The 24,330-nt window shown below is 36.8% G+C and overlaps 1 protein-coding gene across 3 annotated transcripts in view; it reads right to left on the reverse strand.

Annotated features, from left to right (window-relative positions):
• Nucleotides 1-9,636: 9,636 nt before the first annotated feature.
• Nucleotides 9,637-24,330, reverse strand: part of ncor2 (nuclear receptor corepressor 2) — a 144,274-nt gene continuing 129,580 nt past the window's right edge. For 2 of the 3 annotated variants that reach the window (XM_059503403.1, XM_059503401.1), the window contains 11 exons: nt 22,478-22,573; nt 22,196-22,384; nt 20,902-21,091; nt 20,287-20,816; nt 17,313-17,431; nt 16,399-16,739; nt 14,161-14,297; nt 14,011-14,064; nt 13,669-13,869; nt 13,038-13,199; nt 9,637-12,456 (listed from right to left, as the gene is read on the reverse strand). In XM_059503403.1, coding sequence (XP_059359386.1) covers nt 12,260-12,456; nt 13,038-13,199; nt 13,669-13,869; nt 14,011-14,064; nt 14,161-14,297; nt 16,399-16,739; nt 17,313-17,431; nt 20,287-20,816; nt 20,902-21,091; nt 22,196-22,384; nt 22,478-22,573 — 2,216 coding nt within the window. In that variant the 3' untranslated portion in view covers nt 9,637-12,259. The remainder of the gene's footprint in view (nt 12,457-13,037; nt 13,200-13,668; nt 13,870-14,010; nt 14,065-14,160; nt 14,298-16,398; nt 16,740-17,312; nt 17,432-20,286; nt 20,817-20,901; nt 21,092-22,195; nt 22,385-22,477; nt 22,574-24,330) is intronic. The other variant, XM_059503402.1, reaches the window with a different exon arrangement.

Consider the following 24,330-nt stretch of genomic DNA (forward strand, 5'->3'; position numbering starts at 1 on the left):
AACCACTAATGCCATGTAATGAGTGAGTATAGGAACGAGTGAGAGTTAACAGATGAAATAAGTCAAAATTTTATATTTATTAATACAGTTGAACTATACTCCACAGCGGTGAATCCTAAAGCAAGCTATAAGCGGCTCTGGCATCACAATACCAGTGTTTCTTACATGATTTTTGTTAAAACTATGGTGGTGTGTCCTCGGTCCTTCTAGAAGGGTTCGGGGGCATGCCCCCCTGCATTTTGTGCATTTTAATGTTAAATTCATTAATCTGGTGCACTTTGAGAGTTCAAAATTAAAAGCTCCACCCCATATTCAGTGTGCAAATTAAACAAAGAAAAATTCAAACCTCTTTTAGTTACAGTGTGTATTTACATTACACCTATACATAATAATAGTTATAATATTAATCCAATGACAGTAATAGCCATATTTTGTAAAACAAATGCACAAAAAAATAAAGGAAACTTTCTTAATTAGTTGTACCAATTTCTATACTTGAAAGAGATAAGCACATGATCTTTTATTTTGACGCAAACTGCATCAAGCTTTTATTTTGGCGGAAAACATGGTTTACAAACGCCTCTTATTAAATTTCTAGTGAATTGTGGTAATCGTCAACTGTGCAGATGTGGAAATAATCTACACTCATGACATGGCCTAAGTGTTTTGAAAGTAGTTATGCTTACCGCAGGCTCTACACTTTCTCATCTCTCTCCTGATCCTCCGTCCTCACTATCATCATCTGCCACAAGAGCTGATGAAGGTCAGAAAACATATATTTTGACACAGTTTACAGTGTCTGCTTTAAGGGCCTGGTTCTATTTTTTCACGCTATTTATCTGCACATTCCTTGCGTTTCTTCTCCATCTTTTTTTTACAGATACACACTGACACTGCTGCCGCTCGCTCACTCGTTTAAAGTTGTGATTGGGCCAGCCCAGTGTCAATCAAGAAAAGAGCCAATGGGCCGCTGATCTACGTGTTTCATGGGCTGGTCTGTCAGAAAAAAAAACTAACACTGACTTTGACCAATGCATTACACCGGCACAAACCCAGCGCCGCCAATTAAGCAAAACAAAACAAAACGAATGGGCCGCCGATGTACAAATTTTATGGGCCGTTGCCCAATGGCCAGTCCAGCCATGGTTATAGACAAAGGTTTTTAACTTTTGTGATACACGTGAATGTATTTTCTTGGATTAAAATATCGAGAGTAAAATATACAAAGATTTAAATCTATTTAAAATATATAGGAAATATCAATATTTAATATTTAAAAGATACTCAAATAAATATGCAAAAAAGAGAAAGCAATAATTTTGAATCAATTTTGCTAAATATATTTAAACAAAAAAAAATCGAATATATTTAGCAAATATATTTTTGGCATTATATATATTGGATCATATTTCAAAATATGTTTTTGTGCCCTATGGTCTCTCTGTGATGTTTAGTGGGGGATTTTCTGCCCCAAACAGAAGAATGTTTAAAATAATTCCTCCTTATCTGCTTTTGATTTTTTCAGCAGCATGAAAAAAAGTTTTTTGTTAAATGTTTTTTGTGATAAATTAAGAGCTTGCAGCAACAAAGAACTGCACATGTAGGTCAGCAGCGCCCTCTAGTGCTCAACACGTGTCCTGATGCTTTCAAATATACTGCAGTGATGAGACGCTTCAACTGCTGACGATGCACACATTGCACAGCAAACATATTTGTATTGCTGCTGCTGCTGCTATTAATCCACCGATTGTAGGTTAAACGTGGACACAATTACAGAATTGTGTATTACTTTTCACAATTACTTTTGACAAATTAATTTCCATAATCTTTCACTTAACACAGAACTGGATTAGCTGTCAAATCATTTTATAAAGATTACTGAATCAGACTCGAATTATGCCAATCACACATTCTTTGAATTCATATAGTGTGATAACTAACGTTATTGTACTAATCAGTGAACAAATTGAAATTCATTGATTTGTGGTCAAGTTTTTAATGTATCCACCTAGTGTTACAAACTACTTTGTTTGAGCTCAAATATGATAAATATTAGTTTGCAACAAGCAGCTAAAATAAATACGCGGCTTACACTTCACATTCAAGTTAAAGGTGCAGTAAGTTACTTCTGATGTTGAACGTTGAAATTGACACCGTTTTAGCTCGTGTCTGATGATAACTATGGAAAGCCGTTTTAACATTTAATCTATAAACCGTATCTATTTTCATGGTACTAGTAATAATTTTTTAGATACTAGTATCTTTTCCATTAAGTACTAGTACTTATTCTTTAGTGCTTTTTCTTTAGGTACTAGTGTTTTTTGTAAAGTTACTAGTACTCATTCATTAGACAATAGCACTTAAAGGATTAGTTCACCCAAAAAACAAAATTATGTCATTAATAACTCACCCTCCAAACCCTTGAGACCTCTGTTTATCTTCGAAACACAGTTTAAGATATTTTAGATTTAGTCCGAGAGCTCTCAGTCCCTCAATTGAAGCTGTGTGTACGGTATACTGTCCATGTCCAGAAAGGTAAGAAAAACATCATCAAAGTAGTCCATGTGACATCAGAGGGTCAGTTAGAATTTTTTGAAGCATCGAAAATACATTTTGGTCCAAAAATAGCAAAAACTACTACTTTATTCATCATTGTCTTCTCCTCCGTGTCTGTGAGAGAGTTCAAAACACAGCAGTTTGTGATATCCGGTTCGTGAACGAATCATTCGATGTAACCGGATCTTTTTGAACCAGTTCACCAAATCGAACTGAATCATTTTAAACAGTTCGCGTCTCCAATATGCATTAATCCACAAATGACTTAAGCTGTTAACTTTTTTAATGTGGCTGACACTCCCTCTGAGTTAAAACATAACACAAAATATATTTTAAATTTTTCAAAAAATTCTAATTGACCCTTTGATGTCACATGGACTACTTTGATGATGTTTTTCTTACCTTTCTGGACATGGACAGTAGACCATACACACAGTTTCAATGGACGGACTGAGAGCTCTCGGACTAAATCTAAAATATCTTAAACTGTGTTCCGAAGATAAAGAATTCTCACGGGTTTGGAACGACATGAGGGTGAGTTATTAATGGCATAATTTAGATTTTTGGGTGAACTAACCCTTTAATCATTAGATACTAGTACTCATACCAATAGTGACTAGTATTTAATTATATACTTCTTGTTAAGAAAAAATAGAACCAGTGCTTATTATTTAGTTACTAGTAACTTTTAAGACCAGAGATATCCTGAATTTAATAAATACTAGTTCTTTTTAAATTGGCATTTCTGCCCTGTATGGTAATCATATGTTGAATATTAATGAGCCAACAACATATAGGAGAGAAATTAGACAGGAAACAGAAACAAGCAGATGGGTGTACTTTTTTGAGGAAACCACATAGAAAATAAAAAAAATATTTGTACACAAGCACATAGAAAATGTATTTTTGTCAGTTTTGTAAACACTGTAATATCGTAAACATAGTAGCCTAATGTGTTTGGTCATTGAGTGACCTCTGGTGGCAGGATGGTGATAACACACCAATTTCATATTTTTCCTCCAGAAAAAAACAATAAGTATCATACCAGGGCTGTATGTATTTATTTATTTATTTTTGCATATAGCACTGGTGCTACATACAATGAATGTTTTTATATTAATGTTCTGTACATGGCACTACAGACACTGAATGTTTTTATATTAATATTCTGTACAGGGCACACTGTTGCTACAGGCACTGAATGATTTTACATTGTACAGGGCACAGTGGTGCTACAGACACTGAATGTTTTTACATTAATGTTCTGTACAGGACATACTGGTGCTACAAACACTGAATGTTCTTACATTAATATTCTGTACAGGACATACTGGTGCTACAGACACTGAATGTTCTTACATTAATGCTCTGTACAGGGCACACTGGTGCAACAGACACTGAATGTTCTTACATTAATATTCTGTACAGGGCACACTGGTGTTACAGACACTGAATGTTTTTACATTAATATTCTGCACAGGGCACACTGGTGCTACAGACACTGAAGGTTTTTACATTCATATTTTGTAAAGGGCACACTGGTGCTACAGACACTGAATGTTTTTACATTAATATTTTGCACAGGGCACACTGGTGCTGCAGACACTTAATGTTTTTACTTTGTACAGGGCACACTTGTGCTACAGACACTGAATGTTTTTATATTAACATTCTGTACAGGGCACACTGGTGCTGCAGACACTGAATGTTTTTACATTTTACAGGGCACACTGGTGCTACAGACACAATGTTTTTACATTAATATCCTGTACAGTGCACATTGGTGCTACAGACACTGAATGTTTTTACATTAATATTTTGTACAGGGTACACTGGTGCTACAGACGCTGAATGTTTTACATTAATATTTTGTACAGGGCACACTGGTGCTGCAGACACTGAATGTTTTTACTTTGTACAGGGCACACTGGTGCTACAGACACTGAATGTTTTTTACTTTGTACAAGGCACACTGCTGCTACAGACACTGAATGCTTTTATATTAATATTCTGTACAGGGCACACTGGTGCTGCAGACACTGAATGTTTTTACTTTGTACAGGGCACACTGGTGCTACAGACACTGAATGTTTTTACATTAATATTTTGTACAGGGCACACTGGTGCTGCAGACACTGAATGTTTTTACTTTGTACAGGGCACACTGGTGCTACAGACACTGAATGTTTTTATATTAATATTTTTTACAGGGCACTGGTGCTACAGACACTATTTTTTCAGATTAATATTCTGTACAGGGCACACTGGTGCTACAGGCACTGAATGTTTTCATATTAATATTCTGTACAGGGCACACTGGTGCTACAGACACTGAATGTTTTTATATTAATATTCTGTACAGGGCACACTGGTGCTACAGACATAATTTTTTTACATTAATATCCTGTACAGGGCACACTGGTGCTACAGACACTGAATGTTTTTACATTAATATTTTGTACAGGGCACACTGGTGCTGCAGACACTGAATGTTTTAACTTTGTACAGGGCACACTGGTATTACAGACACTGAATGTTTTATATTAATATTTGGTACAGGGCACACTGGTGCTACAGACACTATTTTTTAATATTAGTATTCTGTACAGGGCACACTGGTGCTACAGACACTGAATGTTTTCATATTAATATTCTGTACAGGGCACACTGGTGCTACAGACACTGAAGGTTTTTATGTTAATTTTTCTGTACAGGGCACACTGGTGCTACAGACACTGAAGGTTTTTATATTAATATTCTGTACAGGGCACACTGGTGCTACAGACACTGAAGGTTTTTATATTAATATTCTGTACAGGGCACACTAGTGCTACAGACACTGAATGTTTTTACATTAATATTCTGTACAGGGCACACTATATAAAAATATATATTAAAAAAACAGGTTTGCTGTACTTGTAGGAAAGCACAATTTGGCCAAAATGTTGTTTTTATATATCAATAAAACTAATATTGATTATGGTTAATATTTATAAATAGAAACATTAAACAAAACAAGGAATATTACTTTTGTAATAAAACTATTTCACTATAATATATAAAACTGAGTATTTAAGAATAAATAATAATAAATATAGCTGCAAGAAAAATTTAAATGTACACTTCTTGAGAAAAACGTAAGGTTTGCAAATTTTTACATCAAAGTTCGTAATTATGTTTGAAATTTTTACCCAAATTAGGGTTTTGTGAGCAATAATGAGTACTCAATAAATGTAATTTATTTTTCATTCATACTCATCACTGGAGGACGCCCTCGCGCAGAAACTCCACAAGTAAGACTCACTGATAATGATCCAGGAAATTCAGCTTTCACTGAAGATGTAGCCTAGTAGCGGAATAACATGCGATAGATGTTTTACTGATGAAACATGAAGAAATAAAACAATGACTATGACAACATATGGTTTTATCTGTGCACTTCAAGCCATCTCTGGTATTTTTATAAGAATAAAGTTTAAAATGCAATGGTAATCGATATAGCCTTTATCACTGTATAGAATAATATAAAGTGGCATGATTTCTGCCTCATTCTGATTAAAGAAACCATGTCAGATTACAATAATACATTATTTCAATGACTCCACTGATGTTGTAAAGTGAATTTGGACTAAAACATGTCATTATAGCTTTGTTGGACAACATGTTCGTAATCTTCCATTGTGTTTTTGTGTTTTCATGGTAACCAATTAGCAAGATAGGATAACATACAAAGCCAGTTAGCCTTACTCAACAATCAAATTAATTCAGCATATTAATTTATTGTTTTACTATATGGACTCTGATTGGATAGTGGAGAGGTACTCATGTTTATGTAATAATCTGTTTAAACGAAGGTATCTCCAAATACATTCTCACTAGTTCTTTATGAGGTTGAAGATATCTTCAAATGAACAGGGAGTCATAGTTATTCTGTTTTTTTATATCATCTCTTAATTCCTGACTAGTAATTATTGAAATAGTGACTAGTATCTATTTAAATATTAGTAGTTATTCATTAGGTACTAGTACTTATTTATTAGACACTAGTATCTTTTGTAATTACTACTAGTAACTATTCTTATCTTACTATTCAGATCTGCCTTTTTACTCGCCTTATGTTATGACTAGTCCAAATGGCTACAGTAGAGTTCAATAAAAAAAAATGTACTAGTAAAATAAGAAATCATACTAGTAACATTTCAAATAAGTACTAGTATCTTGTAAATGTGTACTAGTATCTAATGAATAAGTACTAGCATCTAATGAATAAATAGTAGTGTCTAATGAATAAGCACTAGGATCTAATGAATAAGTACAACTATATAATGATCAGTGTTGGGGAGTAACTAGTTACATGTAACGGCGTTACGTAATTTAATTACAAAATTATTGTAACTGTAATTAGTTACAGTTACTACGAAAAAATGAGTAATTAAATTACAGTTACTTATGAAATTTTTAACGATTACAAAGGGGATTACATTTGAATATTTACACGCATCCACATACAGATTTAACTGATTTCTTTCCCAAATTGCGCTGACTATTCTAAGACATACCGCCCTAATAATTTCCGGGATGCGGAAACACAGTCTGGTTCATAGAATCCAGTCATAAAAACGGAATGCCTAACGCGGACGGAATATGCCACATTTTGGATGACTAAATCAAAAGTAGGTCAGTACACTTGAATCAAAACATGACATGGACTAGTGTCTGTGAATATTAAGCCCCAAAAATGCAATATATGACTTCCACATTCTGCGTGTTGGAAATCAGGCGCGGACTGGACACCGGGAGAACCAGGACAATTCCCGGTGACCTGGCAGCCGATTTTGCCATATTAATATAATTTTTGTATAATTGCCTGCCGAATGTACTAAAGCGATCATTTGCGAATCCGCCATTTGATAATTAAATCTCTAATAAGTCATCAAGTGTTAGTCATGACTCGCGCGCTCTCCGCGCCTCCGCCAAATGGTTTGGATCAGACTCCGAGTAATCAATGCGAGAGAGAGAGAGAGAGAGAGAGAGAGAGAGAGAGTTTCATCTGTAAAGATGCTTTTTTGTCTTTGTTTTTTTATTTATTTAATCAAGCAGCAGCACGTTGCTCATCAGTCATCACTCAAAATACTATATAAAGGACATCATTATTATCTGTTGTAATGATACAGTAGTAATTTAGCTGAAAAAAATTCAGATTTTTTTCATAGGTTTAGGGGGAGCTTTTAATTATTTTGCATGTCCCCAAATTAAAGATTTAAACCTTTTTTATGTCAGGTCCATATAAAAATAGTTTTTTTAAATTAATGGCAAAGACATGGTTTCATTTACTGCACATAGGCCTGCCTCAATATAGGAGTACACGAGCACATAAACATAATTTCTAGAACTGCTCTGTGTCACTTCATGTGCATTTTACTTATTTTGAGAAAACTATCATCATATACAAAGAGACAGCAGTTTAAAAGAAACACCAATGTTTAGGAGTTTATTACACAGAATACGTCACATGCTTATTAGATAACTGTATTTAAGTTGATGTATATGCTTTTATTTATTATTCTTTAATTTTCACAAATTTACAAAAGTAATCAAAAAGTACTCAAAAGTAATTAGTTACATTACTTTAATAAAGTAATTGAAAAAGTTACACTACTATTACATTTTAAACAGGGTAACTTGTAATCTGTAACCTATTACATTTCAGTGTTGGGAAGTAACCTTCCCAACACTGATAATGATTAAGTAGCAATATCTAATGAATAAGTACTAGCATCTAATGACTAAGCACTAGCATCTAATGAATAAGTACTACTATCTAATGATTAAGTAATACTATCTAATAAGTACTAGCATCTAATGAATAAATACTAGTATCTAATAAATAAGCACTAGTATCTGATGAATAAGTACAAGTAGCTTTACACAAGACACTAGTACCTAAAGAAGATGAATGGAAAATATACTAGTATTAAAAAAAAAAGTACTAGTAATGTTAAATTAGATACTAGTGTGGTTTATAGATTAAATGTTAGAACGGCTTGCCATATGATAACCCTTTATTTCAAGTCATAGTTTTCTGACCTTTTCCTTTTTTGGTAAAATCTCTCTAGAAATCTCCCACTTGCTGTTCACTTTCTCTTCTCCCAATCATGACTGTAGGCTATAAGGCCTGATTGGTCCGATCCACATAGTTTTTCCCAATTTACACAGCTTACGAAGTAAGTCCATTACTTACTTGAGTGAAAGTACAGACACTGCGGGTCAAATATTACTCCATTACAAGCGAAAGATGTGAAGACTCATTTTTACTCAAGTTCAAGTAAAAGTACTGAAGTACTTGCTTTTAAAAGCAAACCGAACACAAATTAAGATATTTCTGATAAAATCCAAGAGCTTTGCGACATCTGCTCAGTTAATAGCTTTAAGGCCATGTCCAAAATCTTCACCTTATACCTTATATAGTGCACTATTTGAGCCATTAGCTGTGGTGTCTGAATCAATGGACATTGAGTAGTGCTGGAGTGCACCTCTGTGACGAGTATACAATACAACCAGTGCACACTCACTAGACGCTAGGCTAGAATATGCATTCACATTATAATAGTGTTCTTACAATATTATTATTTAAAAAAATATATTTTATAATAACATGGTGTTGTTACCATAGTATAGTTCTTTTATAATATTTTAGTAATAACTATTTGTAATAATTATTGTTAGTCCTCCTAGTTCAAATTGTGCAGCTCTACAAACAAGCACACCAAACCTGGTGCTCTTTTACAACCAGAAAAATAGCAATTGGATTTAGGCAACCCTAGAACTGGAGGCATATGGAGGCGATTTCGGATACACAGCATAAATCTCACTCCTGAATTTCTCATTTTAGTCATCACCATGCTCCTGATTCGGTTTATCTGCTCATTAGTAAAGGCCTTATGAGCTGAACAACCACTCGTGTGCAGTGCTTTACAAAGATCAGTATTTAAAAAACATTATAAACTGACAAATGAATAAATACTACCAACAACAGAACAACGGCAACAGTGGAGCAATAAAAAAAGGACAACAAACAAATCAATGGCAATAAGCTTTTTATTTAAACATTAAGGCAGTGTCTGTTTTTTTTTCTGTTTAATTTTTACACTGCTATCCACAAAGCTTGCTGGTGGCCATGTTGAAATACAACAGTGTGAATATCAATCTTGCAGCAAATCACATAAATATGTACATCCTTTTAGGTCTATTTACACTCCTCGCTATAATACAGTGGGCCTTAAAAAAAAAGAAAAAAGAAAAAGCAATATGCACAAAATGGTTGTACAAAAACAGATGCCACCCAAATACCCACTTAACCTTTCCAATCTTAAGAGGGGCGATGATTACCGCTGTTTTCCCATCTCTCTCCTCTTCATTTGTTTTAATCTCTCAGCTTCATTTACGTTTATCAGTTACAAATGAGAACGCCTCCTCATCCAAGGAAAGTGCAATACTGTCCTCAGTAAAAAGGTCAAACAAACAGTCAATAAAGAGGAAAGAGAGCTCGCTATACAAGAAAACACTAAACTTTAGAGTGACTTGTCCACAAAATACAATACTGTCTGGAGTGATATGTCAGAGAACTAATCTCAAAGTCAGAGCAGAGCGTTCTGGGATGTCTGTGCAGATGTTATGGTTATAAAAAAAATAAAAAAGTATAGCTACTGTTCGCTCACCCCATTCAGGGATCTTGATGAGAGTGTATTTGGGATTGAAGTGACTGAAGATAAAGCCCCATTATACAAAACCACACTAGGTAGTGCACTAAAACGGTCCTCGACCATCAAAGCAACAACAAAAGCCCCCACTGGATAAAACCCACTGCTGAACTTTACGTTTCATCTTTTAATTAGCTTCCAAAAATATCCACAAAGTCTGGAGATTACAATGAACATTGCAGTTCGAACTGTTAAAGATAACTTTCATAGTAAAACCATGTGACAAATAAAAGTCAAACAATACGAATTAAAACATTTCATTAAATCTAATATGCATGCAAAGCAGTTAGTAACCCCACCGCTGAGGCGTTTTGGAGAGGAGACTGACACGGTAAATGTCTCCTTCACGGATTTAAATTGTGCCTGCGTGACAAATTGTACAACCCTGGCATAACAAGGAGAAAAGAAACAAATTTAAAAACAAACAACTGTGCGTAATCACTTGGTAGTTTTGACTTCAGAAATGTATATGTCAAATACATGGCACTTAACACTAGAATTATCTTTAAAACTGTACAGAGTGAAGGACTACAGGTTAGATGAGGTGTGGCGTCTGCTCACCTCAATTTTATTTTATTACGCAGGATATCTCTGCTCAAATGAACCCTACAGAAAGAAAGAAATCATCCCGAAGCCTTCGTTTAAGCATAAAGAGCAAAAGTTAAGCAGCTCTCAGTGAGTGTCATATCAAAAGGACTGGCCAGACAGCATGGCTTTAACTCTTCAGCAAACAGATGACGTGAAAAACAACAGGTCTGCTGGGACGTTCAGACCTGATAAAGCAGCTTCCCCTAAAGATGCGTCCACTCGCTCAACTCTCTGCCAGTGATTGTCGCAAGAGAGTGGAACACTTGACAAGGTAGGTGACAAAACAAATCAACAAAGCTCTGTATAAGAAAAACTAGAATAAATGCTGTTTAAAAAGTTGCATTCAGGTCGGCATCCACTGAAGGACACTGACAGGAACCGTTTGCCGACTAAGTGCTTAACTCATTACAAAAAAAAACATGCAAAGGTGCATGTACATAAAAAAAGTTCGGACATCTACTATCAAAGAGAGATGATGGAAAAGACAACGTATTATTGGTCAGCTAGAGGCCAAAAATGAAGGTTTGATGTTAACAAATGAACATTATGAGGACCCTGTAAAACCAATGATTTGGCCTCCCACATAAACTCTCAGAAGTAGCACGGAACGGACATAACGTTACAGGATAAAATGAAATCTGCTTCAAAACCAGTAGAGTGTAGTGCAGGGATCAGCTACCCTGCCTTTCTGAAGGTCTTGTTTCATCACACAAATACTCAAGATGACCTAACAGCGTCAGATCCATAAAAAAATAACAGGGTCATCTTGACAACACATGAATCATCATGAAGGACTGCAGATGCACATGAGAACTCAGAGGCCATACGCGCGCGCCTGTGTGTGTGTGTGGTGCTTATTTCGGTTTCATCCAGCCTTTGCATTACACCACACACACACAAAATAAACAATTTGCTGTTGTATTACAGTATAAGAGTGTGTGTCCTGAGCAGTCTAATGAGGAATGCTCCAAAACGTGTCAACAAAAGAGCTCCATGAGTCCATGAGTCAACTCTGATTAAAAAAAATAACCTAACAAGTGATTCATTCTACAAGTAGTCCTGGAGTGACGCACACGCCAACACACTGATACATAAACCCACGTCTGCAGCCATGTAATGCACTTCCACTGATGGCGTGAGTGTGTGCACGCTTGGGTGGGTTATGGGATGTTTTTCTCTATGCATGATTATGTGTGTAGAGGTATCAGAGGGCATGAGCGCTGATGGACGTATGTTCCCGTATGTCAGCATGGACATGAGTACGTGTGTTTACGAACATCCCCGTTTACAGTAACAAGTTTCTGTTCACAAGCAGCAAACGTTCAGTCCTAGTGTATGCAGCGTGAGGTGTGTGTTCACTCGCTGTCTGACAGGGTCTCGTATTGAGAGCACAGCAGAGGTTTGGGTTCTTCCTCCCAGGTGCGGGGTTGAGTCTGGCTCTGTGGAGGCGCTGATGTGCCCTGCTGCGTTGGGGAAGGTGAGGGTCCCGGCATCATCCCGCTGGGGAGACGCATCTGCATGGTCAGGGGGTTACAGGGGAATGGAGTGGGGCCTAAGAGTAGGAACCAGAAAAATGTCAGAGAATATGTATAAATACATAAAATGTGCAGTACCATTCGGTAGGACTTTGTAACATTTCCAAAGGAAGTCTCTTATGCTCACCAAGGCTGCATTTATTCAATCAGAAATACAGTAAAAAGTCCTTTTTCGAAGCTTTTCTATTTAAACGTATTTTAAAATATAATTGATTTCTTTGATGATAAACCTGAATTTACATGATCCTTCACAAATCATTGTAATATGCTGATTTGATGCTGAAGAAACATTTCTGATTTTAATCGAAGTTGAAACCTGTTGAGCTGCTTGATATTTTTGTAGAAAACCCTGATAAAATTATTTTCAGGGTTCTTTGATGAATAGATGAATAGTCACTTTTGACCAATTTATTGCAACCTTTCAGAAATTATTCATTTTCCCCCTTGCTCAAAAACAAAAAAATCTTAACTTGAATTTAACATAAATTAACCCAAATGTATAATATAATGATTTGAAATATTAGGTGAAATTGATTCAGTTATTTTATTTGGCAGATGTTGCTACATATATTGTGATTGTGTGTGGGCACACGTGTACCTGTAGATGAGGGTCTGTCCTCCCACACTCTGTTGGTGAGTGGGGTGTGACGGTTACAGTCTCCCTCAGAGTGGACAGAGGACACAGATGAAGGTCTCTCTCCTCCAGACAGACCAGGAGACTTAGTCTTGCGACCATTAGAGCGCCCTCCTTTGGATTTAACTGAATTCAAACACAGGACACAAATCAGAGATAGTCAGACAAACAAATATAAAGATATCTGAATGTGTTTCCAAAATAATTCTCAGCTGGTGGAACATAACACAAAACAGGATACAGATCAGTTCTAACCAGTGAAAAAAGTATGCAAATGCAACTAATACATAAGAGAGGCCATGCTTCTTTTGTTGTAGACATGAAAGGAACAAAACAGTGCATATTTACCAGTCACTTGGTAAAAATGAGAAAAAAATGGGGTGGTGCCAAAATGAACATGTTGAGCCCTCAAAAAATTAAAGTATGCAAGATAAGAAAACACAACTGCATTAAATACAGGTTCATCATCGTGTAACAATTTATCATGACATGCTGTTAATTTACATGTGAACATCTTTGGTCCAAAAAATGGAGCCAAAACTTGACACATGCTGCCATGAAGGTAGCTGCATTATCAAGGGTTTATTTGGTGCACCTGGCAGGGAGTAGGGGTCTTCAGAACGCCCATCCGCTGAAGCTGGCACGCCAACACTCATCGAGTTGACAGAGTTGGACGGTGAGCGTTCGTCCATCTGTTCATCATAATTGCCCATGAGAGCTTTCCTGATAATGGCCTCCAGACCTATAGTATTACCGCTAGCCTCTGGTGGCGGGTGACTGCGCACACTCACGGGTACTAAAACAGATGTTACAGTGGTTGTGTTAAAGAAACAGGAGTGTGTGAAGTTATTTGGCAAGCTTTCCTTAAGACAAAGGACAGTGGTATAAAATGAACTGCTGTTGAGGAGAAAAGACCACAACTGGAGGAGCTGCTCACCTGCATTTGTAGAGGCGGGCATGTTAAAGATTTCTGTCCCAGGTTGGCCCGGGTCTAAAACAGAGACAGGAAAAGATAAGTTTAGCCAGCAACAATAACATACATATTAATGCCAGTTAAAACCCAACAGATTCAGTCCCATTAACTCACTGAATTCAGCCTCTGTGCCAACCACCATCTTCTTAATCATTTCCTTCTTGCTCTTGACAATAGCAGAGTTGCTCTCAGTCAGTTTACTGAAGAAGGCTGGATGTTGAGAGCTACTGGCCGGTGAACGAGATCCCATACTGAGACACAAATGCAGAGAACAAGAACTGAAAATACATTATGAAAGATGATGTCCAATTAGTAAAGGAATCCTTCTATTGAGTCAAATAGTTTAACTGATTCATTAACCCTCTGGAGTCTAAGGGGATTTCTGGGGCCTGGAGAAGTTTCTTCATGTCCTGACATTTGTGCTTTTTTCAGTTTCTTATAAACATCTAAATGGCTGAAATCTAATCTCACTGTAATCAGCACAAACTGGGCTATAATAATATGTGAGCAGCATGTATGTACATGATTGTGTTTTTGAGAAAAAAAATATTATGCGTGGTTAGTGAAAAACTAAAAATGTTAAATCACTTGAATAAGGCCATAAAACACATAAAGAACAATGGTTCCCGGGACTTTTGAGAACTGGAGCTTGTAGCCTTGAATTTTTCTTTCTAAATTATATGAAAATCATCTTGGTTACTCACTTAGAGAAAACAATATATTGATTTAAATTTCGAAGACACTTTTTGTTGGTAAAAGTCATATGCGAGTAGGCGTCAACTATCATGAATATCATTGTGATTTACACCTGAGAAGACAAAGGCCTGCATAATGAGCCTTTCAGTCAGCTGTGTCACTGAGAGGGAGGAGTTACAAGAATGTGAGGACAAAATAAATGTATATAATTTTATGTTTGTAGTTTATTTAGAATATATTTAATTATTCCACAACATAATTTAATATCCACTTGGGAGTGCAGTTAAACAGTTTATTAGAAACAATCAAAGCTGACTTTCAAAGCTGAAATTTTTGCATTATTACTCCAGTCACACAATCCTTCAGAAATCCTTTTAACAATCTGATTTTCTACAAAAAAAAAAAAAACATTTATTGTTATTATTGTCATTATTATTGTCATTATTATTATTATTAATGTTGAAAAGAGATGAGAATATTTTTTTCAGGTTTTTTTTTTTTTTGGTGGGGGGGGTACATTGAAAGAACAGCATTGTTTGTTACATTTGTTACAGTTACATTTATTTGTTACATTTATATTATTTACATCAAGCTTTTGAATGGTATAGTATTGTTTGTTATTGAAACTTAATAATATTAAATAATATTTCACTTGATTATACATTTAGTCAGGAATTATATTTTGGAAAAAGTCTTTGGAAAAAGTCTTTAACTGTTAAAATGTTTACAGGTTATGTGAAAACTAGTACAAGTATATAAATAAATAAAAAGAGACTTACTCATGTTTATGATCTCTGCTGAATAAAGTGCTTCATTCTTTATTTTCTGAGGAAATCCAAATCTCAAATCCTCAACCACATCACATCTTTTTGGGGTGAATTATGTCTTATTCCTCTCATCGCGAAGCAAACAGTAAAATAAAAAAACTTGAACAGTCTCGCAGCGTTATCCTCTGTTGTGTGGGCGTATTCAAGCCGCTCGCTTCAGTGAAACATTAGAATCTGAATAGAGTGTTCAGCGCGGGGGCGTGGTCACATTAGAAGATATTGAAGGGAGACGTGAAAGACGGACATCGCGTTATTTTCGTATGCATTACTTTATCACAGAACATTTTTTTTCGGCAGCACTTGTTTAGTTTAAAAGTAGACATGTCAGGCTTTCTATAGATATATCTATCATGTCTCTTTGTTGAGTATTCATGGAGTTACAGTTCATTTAAATGACGCGTTGAAATGTACAAAGTTTTGTTGTTATGTCTGTATACAAAAAAAAGATGTATTCGATTAATGTATTGCTCCTATCTGTATGATCAAAACTGAAAGTGTAATGTAAGTTCTTTTCGGGGGTTATCAGGAGAAAATGCCTCATAACGCATATACGCATTAATCGACTCCAGAGGGTTAAAGAATGGACTCTTTTCACAGACTGTGATGACGTGCTTCTAGAGCTATTAAAAATCTAATTGAAATTATAATTATAGTTTTCTGTACACCACTATGGAAGTTCACTCAAGCATGATGACTTCCCGAGAACCAAGGGAATGTGTAAAGTGTCCATTGCAAAGAATCAGTCTGAATCGTTGTTTGAACCAATTAACTCTAATAAGACCCACTCCCATCACTATCATGTGAATGCATCTGTTTGTATGTTATATACCCCTGCTCCGCCTGTTCATTAGGGTAAGCAGCTCCTGGTGTCTCTGGCTCTGAAACGGCCCCTGGTGGTGAAACCGGTTCAATCCCATCAGCAGCCAGACTCACTGGAGAGGTCTTGCTCTGAGAAGGAGACCTGTCTCTCCCTCTCTCCCTCTCAGCAGCAGTGCCTTCTGGGGTGTAGCGGGCGTTGGGGTCTGTGGGGGTCTGGGCTTGGGGAGCGCTGGGAGGACGAGTGAGATCCAGCACAGGGGAGTTGTGATATCCAAACACAGGCTGTAGAGATGATTGACCCCCTATCTGGCCTTGCTGCGACTGCCGTGTGTAGTCTTTAGTGATCACCTCCTGTAAAGAGAAAACATCCATTTGGTGACGTGCAAGCAGGAGACAAGTACACATTTATATTTAGTATATATATATATATATATATATATATATTTTTTTTTTTTACCTATGTAAAAGGTAAACTTGATTTTAATTGTGAAGAAGATTGCTTCATTTACCATATTTTCCGGACTATAAGTTGCACTTTTTTTCATAGTTTGGCTGGTCCTGCGACTTATAGTCAGGTGCGACTTATTTATCAAAATGAATTTGACATGAACCAGAGAAATGAACCAAGAGAAAACATTACCGTTTACAGCCGCCAGAGTGCGCTCTGCTGCTCAGTGCTCCTGTAGTCTACACTGAAGACATAGAGCGCCTCTCGCGGCTGTAGACGATAATGTTTTCTCTTGGTTCTTGATTCTAAATAAATGCGACCTATAGTCCAGTGCGACTTATATATGTTTTTTTTTTTCATTGTCATGACGTATTTTTGGACTGATGCGACTTATACTCAGGTGCGACTTATAGTCCAAAAATACGGTAATTTACGAGAATTTGCTGGCCATTTTTGTCCATTTTTGTGGCACTTACACTGATGTGCTGGGCGAGGGTGACTACTCTCTGAGAGCCTTTGACAGCAGAAGGCGGCTGCTGACCTGGAGAAAGTCTGTCCTCAGACCCGTACAGCTGTTCTAGTGCCTTTTGGTGAGCTGCAGAGAGGACAGGGAAGCACACATAGACAGGTAGAGAAGACATGAAAGTGCAGTTGAGTATGGTGTGGCAGAAGGCTCTGGATTACTCTGAGGGTAAAAGCAGAGACGGGTGTGTAAGCGGTGCGGTCACATACAGGCTCTGGGATAACAGTACTCAATGACTTGCTCACACGTGTGTTCAGAGATCAAGCCAACATTATGGAGGCATCTGACTGTAGTGAAGTGTAAGCACTCTGCTGATTAGCAAAAATGCTTTGAACAAAAACAACAATAAAACAGAAGCAAAATGCATGTTTAAAATGAGCTGTGAAGGAAGGAGAGGTGGATATATCTGCTTTAATACCAGGCCTAAGATATTTTCCTTTTTCTGCAGCTGTAAATTGGATTTTCTCCACTGTTTTCATACTAGCCATTGTTATATTTACAACAGAATAAAGTATATATTGACATGATAGAAAATGAGGCTGATATATATATATACACACACATATATATGTGTGTATATGTATGTGTGTATATATAGGGTGACCAGACATCTCGTTATTCCCTGGACAGTCCCGTATTTCAACTCTATTTTTAGTGCTCTGACTTATATTAAAAAAAAAATATATGTTTTTACCCGCCTGTTTACATTCACCATAACTGACTGTATTTACTTAAGATACTCCAAATGATGGACATTTTGACAGCTGTGTATGTATTTGACAATTTAGGCACAAGGAAAACTGATCGCAGAACTGGGATCGAGCAAGGCACACAGTGGAGAGAGCATTTCTATTCTATGTCCTTTAGTGTGATTCCGCGTATCCCGCCTAGGGATTGCATTAAACCCGATTTAATGCAATTCCAGTTTAATTTCTTCCCTACACATTGCTCAATCACATACACACACAGCACACTGCTTACTGCTTATTTGAGGCCACACCCCCTACATGCACTGTGCTTTCCTACATAACATAAACAGATCATTTCTTAAATCCTGAACACAAAATATCAAGATGCTCTTTCTGCTAGCCAGTTGTCTGTTATCATACAGAAGTACAGTACTGGTCAGAAGTTTGGACACATTACTATTTTTATATATTATTACCTGTGATTCTTTTTCATGATTATTTGATGAATAAAGAGTAAAAAAAAAAGAAGAAGAAAAAAAAAAAAGAAAAACACCCTTTTTTAATAATACATTACTACCATTCAAAGGTTTCGGGTCAGTATATTTTCTATTTTTTTTAAATAAACGAATAATTTTATTCAACAAGGACGTGTTATATTAATAAAAAGTTATAGTAAAGACTTACATTGTTACAAAAAGATTTCTATTTTGTATAAATATTCCTTTAGCTCAATTGGTGGAGCATAGCACTATCAAGCGCAAGGTTGGGGGTTCGATTGCCTGGGAACAGGATAGGTAAAAATTGATAGCCTGAATGCACTGTAAGTCGCTTTGGATAAAAGCATCTGCTAAATGCATACATTTAATTTTAATTTAATTTAATTTATAAACACTGTATTTTTATAACCATAATTTTTCACCCCTTTGCAACCCTAATCCCACCTTCACTTACTGCAAGTTATTCAATTACGAATTGTGATTGCACATCTGCACCACCACCACACATACATACATACATACACACACACACACACACATACATACATACACACACACACACACACAGACATCTCAAGGATTCAATTCTAATGAATAGAAAGGTCTTAAAAGACTTCAAGCACATCCAAGAACAACATCGGTTAAATGCAGTGATGTGAATCATGAGGAATTATTGATTCTAATCCCACATAATTGTTTCAGACACTTTTGTTATTTTTGAAGAAGCCTCCACCCCCCCAAAAAATTACTTTTCACTTGTCACTTGCCTTAAATTTTTCACAGTAGTGTATTAAAAGCAAGACTTATGTGTTTGAAACTAGTCTTTTGGCTGTAGATTCAATAAGATTGAGGAAGATTCCAGATATTCAACAACCATTAAAAACCAAACACCTTGAAATCATTCAGCTCCAGATCCGTCTTGACCCTCATTTTCTTTAACTTGTAAAATTAGTTTGCTTCATGCAGCTATCAAACTGTCAAAGTGCCAGAGTGCCCTCCCTCCAAAAAAAGGAAATGAAACGGGAAGCAAACGTAAAGCTATGGAACGTTCCCCCCCCCAAAAAAAAAAAAAGATGTAAAGGGGAACACAAGAGGCAAGCCAGTAAAGACATTATGAAACGATGAGCAACCACATGACTGTTGAATGCCAGCTCTTAAAGTTCACCTCAGGATCTCTCTCTGGTCTAGAAAAGCTGGTCTCCAGACACGTCATTCTGGACCGTTAGGGCGTAGACTGAATAATCAGTCCACTAAGATATACGCCTGTGGCCATTACAGAGCAGAAGCTCAAATCATTTAATGAGCTTCACTGCATTAATTTGTGGAAGTTTGGACTGAAACATGCAGAATCTCCCCTCAAAATTTGGATTTGGCGAACAGACAAATAGGTTTAGATGATGCAAAAGGGGAGGTAAACCTTTGGTGCTCTTTAAGCAATGCTTCAGATGCCAAAAAAAAGCAATAGGTAGAAGCATATTCAAAATAAATAAATAAACCAAAATAATATGAAAACCGGGGTTGATTCTGATCGATGGCAACCACCACAAGCGTGCACTAGGCCACAGACGTAAGGGGGTGGGGATGGATCAGGGGCGCAGGAGGGCTAGAGGAAGGGTGGAGGGATGGAAAGATGTAGGGTGGATTGGTAAAGAACAGGAAGGACAGGGAGGGGAAGGGAAGGGTGGGGTGGGGTGGAGAGGGAAGGTGGCGTTAACAGCCCAAAGGTCCCAGAGCGTCTTACCATCACAGGTGCCGTTGGTCGCGAGCGCACCAGTCTCTGGCATCGCCGCATCACAAGAAATTTGATGCATGATTATCGCGTTTATGAAGTTGGCCGCTGTCATGGTGGTCTTACCGAGTGCTCGAAGTTCGTGTTCCTGTATGGACATCACTTTGTTTTGAGTCTTTTCCCTACTTGACGCGCTGCTGATGCCATCTCCACCACGGGATGGGACGGAACTGCTGCCGCGGTTGTTTTCGGAAGCCAGCAAGGGGTGCCCTCGACTTGTGGGCAGACCGAGGTGGGCACCAGGGGCCTGGCTGTACGGAGAGGGGTATGACCCACCGGCACCAGGGCTGGCCAGCTTGGGGTCAGACTTGGAAGAGGATGAATGGTCCTGATGTTTGGGCAGACCTCCACGCCCATGGCTTTTGCCCCCGTCTCTATTTGAATCTTTAGCATTTGAGTCTGTAACAGATGGGTAACCCTCATTGGCTAAACCAGACCGAAGGTGCCCACTGAAGCCCTGGTAGCGAGCAGATCCTGGTGGCCTGAAGAAAGGTGAAGGTAAACAAATGATGTTGTTTATCTCGCTGGACTTACCATCAGACAGCAGTTTGAGCAGTGGAGACTCACCGCAGCACAGAGGGACTGTTGTGCTCAGAATTGGCCAGGCTCTTTGAGCTGGTGTTGTGCAGAACGCTAGGTCTCTGCTGCAGGCTGTCCTGGGGGCGAGGGGAGAGCGGAGATGACTGGTGACTGTATGGATGAGACGGGGGACGAGAACTGCTGCTGCTGCTGCTGCCACCAAGCTGTTCTGGTGCTCCTGTTTGGACACAATGTTCAGACATTTAGCAACGCTGACCTGCATAATGATTATTGGCAAAAGTACACAAACACCAAACAACTCAATATTAATCCAATTATAATTACAGCTATAAATCTGTATGTTAAGAAACTGAAATGAAGCTTAAATGAAATATGAAAATGAAAAAATATAAATATCAAATGAAAAACACATGTTAAAGTTGAAATACTTACATTTCTAAAACTGAAATAAAATAAAAGATATACATAAATTGAAAACCTCAAACTAATAAAAATGACAAGTACATTAAGAAGATAAACAAAAACAAACTAAAAATAAAATATGAAAACAAGTCAATTAAACATTAAAAAATACTATATAAATGGATCTAAAAGAACAGCAGTAAAACAGTTAATGATTTATCAAGTTCACTGTGAAATCTGTCAATTAGAACTGCAACTAATGATTATTTTTTCTGTCGACTAATCTAACGATTATTTTTATTACAATAAATAATTAATCTAATGTTCTTTTTTTGATTAGCTAATGAATCCTTTGGATAACTTTACAAAAAAAATATAAGTACAACTTCTAATATAATATTTCAACCTTTAGTCATTTTCAACAAATGTGGTTGAAGTTTTTACAGTATACAAAAATAAAGAGGCAAAGTAAATTATTTTACCATGGTAAATATGAGTTTACGATGGCACCTCTGAGGTGCTCGTGCATCACAGTTGTGCTGCCGTGGTACACCATATCGGTTTTTCAAAGGGAACAAATGGCCATTTTATTTGGCCTCTGTTTGAAGCATTCCCATACTTTTGATAACAGCGGTCTCTGTTTTTGTGATAGAATGCAACTTTCTCCATTCCCAGTATGCCATTACACGAGATTTAAACAGTGTGATGCGTCGACGCATTTCACGCACGTCGACGTATTTTTGTAGTCGACGTAATCGATGACGCCGACACATCGTTTGCAGCACTACTGTCAATACGCTAAATTAATAACAATTATTCCTATAAATATTTGCTGAAAAGAGCCCCCAAAGAAGATGATATAAAGACGTTCCATAAAGTGGCTGTACACATTCAAAGTTAAGGCAGTGAGGGTGCTCACCTGGTCTCCAAATAGGGGCATGTTCCACGTTACCATGACCGAGAGACTTGTCTCGTTCCCTGTCCCTCTCTCGATCCCGCTCTCGGTCTCTCTCACGATCCCGCTCTCTCTCCCTCTCCCTCTCCCTCTCTCTTTCTCTCTCTGAGGAAGTTGAACCACCTTGGATCTTGCTCATGTGAGAGGCTCCCACTGTTGAGAAATAAAGGCATAAAGTGAATGACACTTATAAAGAAAATTAATTTTAAATCACCATGTTGTTTGAGTGAGTCTGCTGCTTTGTACCTGGTGAGATGGGAGATGTGTTGTAGGCTCCGCTGGGGAAAGCTGGAGAGGTTCCTGGGATGTATGTGATACGATCCATGGGAGAGGCAGATGTTCCTGCAAATGGACGGATAAAAAATGCACGTGCATCAGATGATTACAAGTATGTAACATGTTGGTTTTTATTTTTGTATTCAGTAAGCAGTTATTTGGAATAGTTCTCCAAAAAAATGAAATATACCATCGTTTACGAACTCTCATGCAATTGTCAGTGAATAATGACTTAAACTGTGCTCTATTTCTTTAGAAGATATCTATATATCTTATCTAGGTATCTAGATACCTATCAAGTCGATTAACGCGGATACGCGTTTTGAGTCATTTTCTCCTGATAACCCCGATAAGAACTTAAATTACACTTTCAGTTTTAATCGTACAGATAAGAGCAATACATCAATCGAATCTGTAAAGGGTCTACTTTTTTTGGATACAGACATAATAACAACAAAACTTTGTGCACTTATAAAATAAAGATAACAAACAAGGTGCGCTGTCTGCAGCCTTTGTCTGCGCTGATCTTCTTTTACAAACACGTCATTTAAATGAACTGTAACTCCGTGAATACTCAACGAAAATACATGAGAGAGATATCTATAGAAAGCTTGACATGTCTATTTTTAAACTAAACAAGTGCCGCCGAAAACAGATATTCTGTGATAAAGTAATCCATATGAAAACAACGCGATGTCTGTTTTTCATGTCTCCCTTCATTATATCTAATGTGACCACGCGCGCGGATTGAATACGCCCATAACAGAAGAAAAAGCAGCGAGACTGTTCAAGTTTTTTTTATTTTACTGTTTGCTTCGCAATGAGAGGAATAACACATAATTCACCCCAAAAAGATGTGATGTGGTTGAGGATTTGAGAAATGGATTTCCTCAGAAAAAAAGAATGAAGCACTTTATTCAGCAGAGATCATAAACATGAGTAAGTCTCTTTTTATTTATTTATATACTTGTACTAGTTTTCACATAACGTGTAAACGTTTTACTAGTTAGACTTTTTCCAAACTATAATTCCTGACTAAATGTATAATCAAGTGAAACATTATGAAGTTTCAATAACAATATACAACACTATACCCTTCGAAAGCTTGATGTAAATAATATAAATGTAACAAATAGATAACTGTAACAAATGTAACAAAAAATGCTTTTCTTTCCATTTATTCCCCCTAAAAACCCAGAAAAATATTCTCAGCTCTTTTCAACATTAATAATAATGATGATAATAATAACAACAAACGGTTTTTTTTTTTTTTTGTAGAAAATAAGATTGTTAAAAGGATTTCTGAAGGATTGTGTGACTGGAGTAAGTATGCCAAACAATTTGTTTGAAAGTCAGCTTTGATTGTTTCTAATAAACTGTTTAACTGCTCCCCCAAGTGGATATTAAATTATGTTGTGGGATAATTAAATATATTCTTAATAAACTACAAACATAAAATTATATAGATTTATTTTGTTCTCACATTCTCTCTTGTAACTCCTCACTCACAGTGGCACAGATGACTGAATGGCTCATTATGCAGCTCATTATGCACGCCTTTGTCTTCTCAGGTGTAAATCACAATGATATTCATGGTAGTTGACGCCTACTCGCATATGACTTTTACCAACAAAAAGTGTCTTAGAAAATTTAAATCAATATATTGTTTTCTGTGAGTGAGTAAACAAGATGATTTTCACATCATTTAGAAAGAAAAATTCTAGGCTACAAGCTCCAGTTCTCAAAAATCCCGGGAACCATTGTTCTTTATGTGTTTTTTTGCCTTATTCAAGCGTTTTAACATTTTTAGTTTTTCACTAACC

Source organism: Carassius carassius, chromosome 21 (genome assembly GCF_963082965.1).
Source record: "Carassius carassius chromosome 21, fCarCar2.1, whole genome shotgun sequence".
NCBI classification, from domain to species: domain Eukaryota; kingdom Metazoa; phylum Chordata; class Actinopteri; order Cypriniformes; family Cyprinidae; genus Carassius; species Carassius carassius.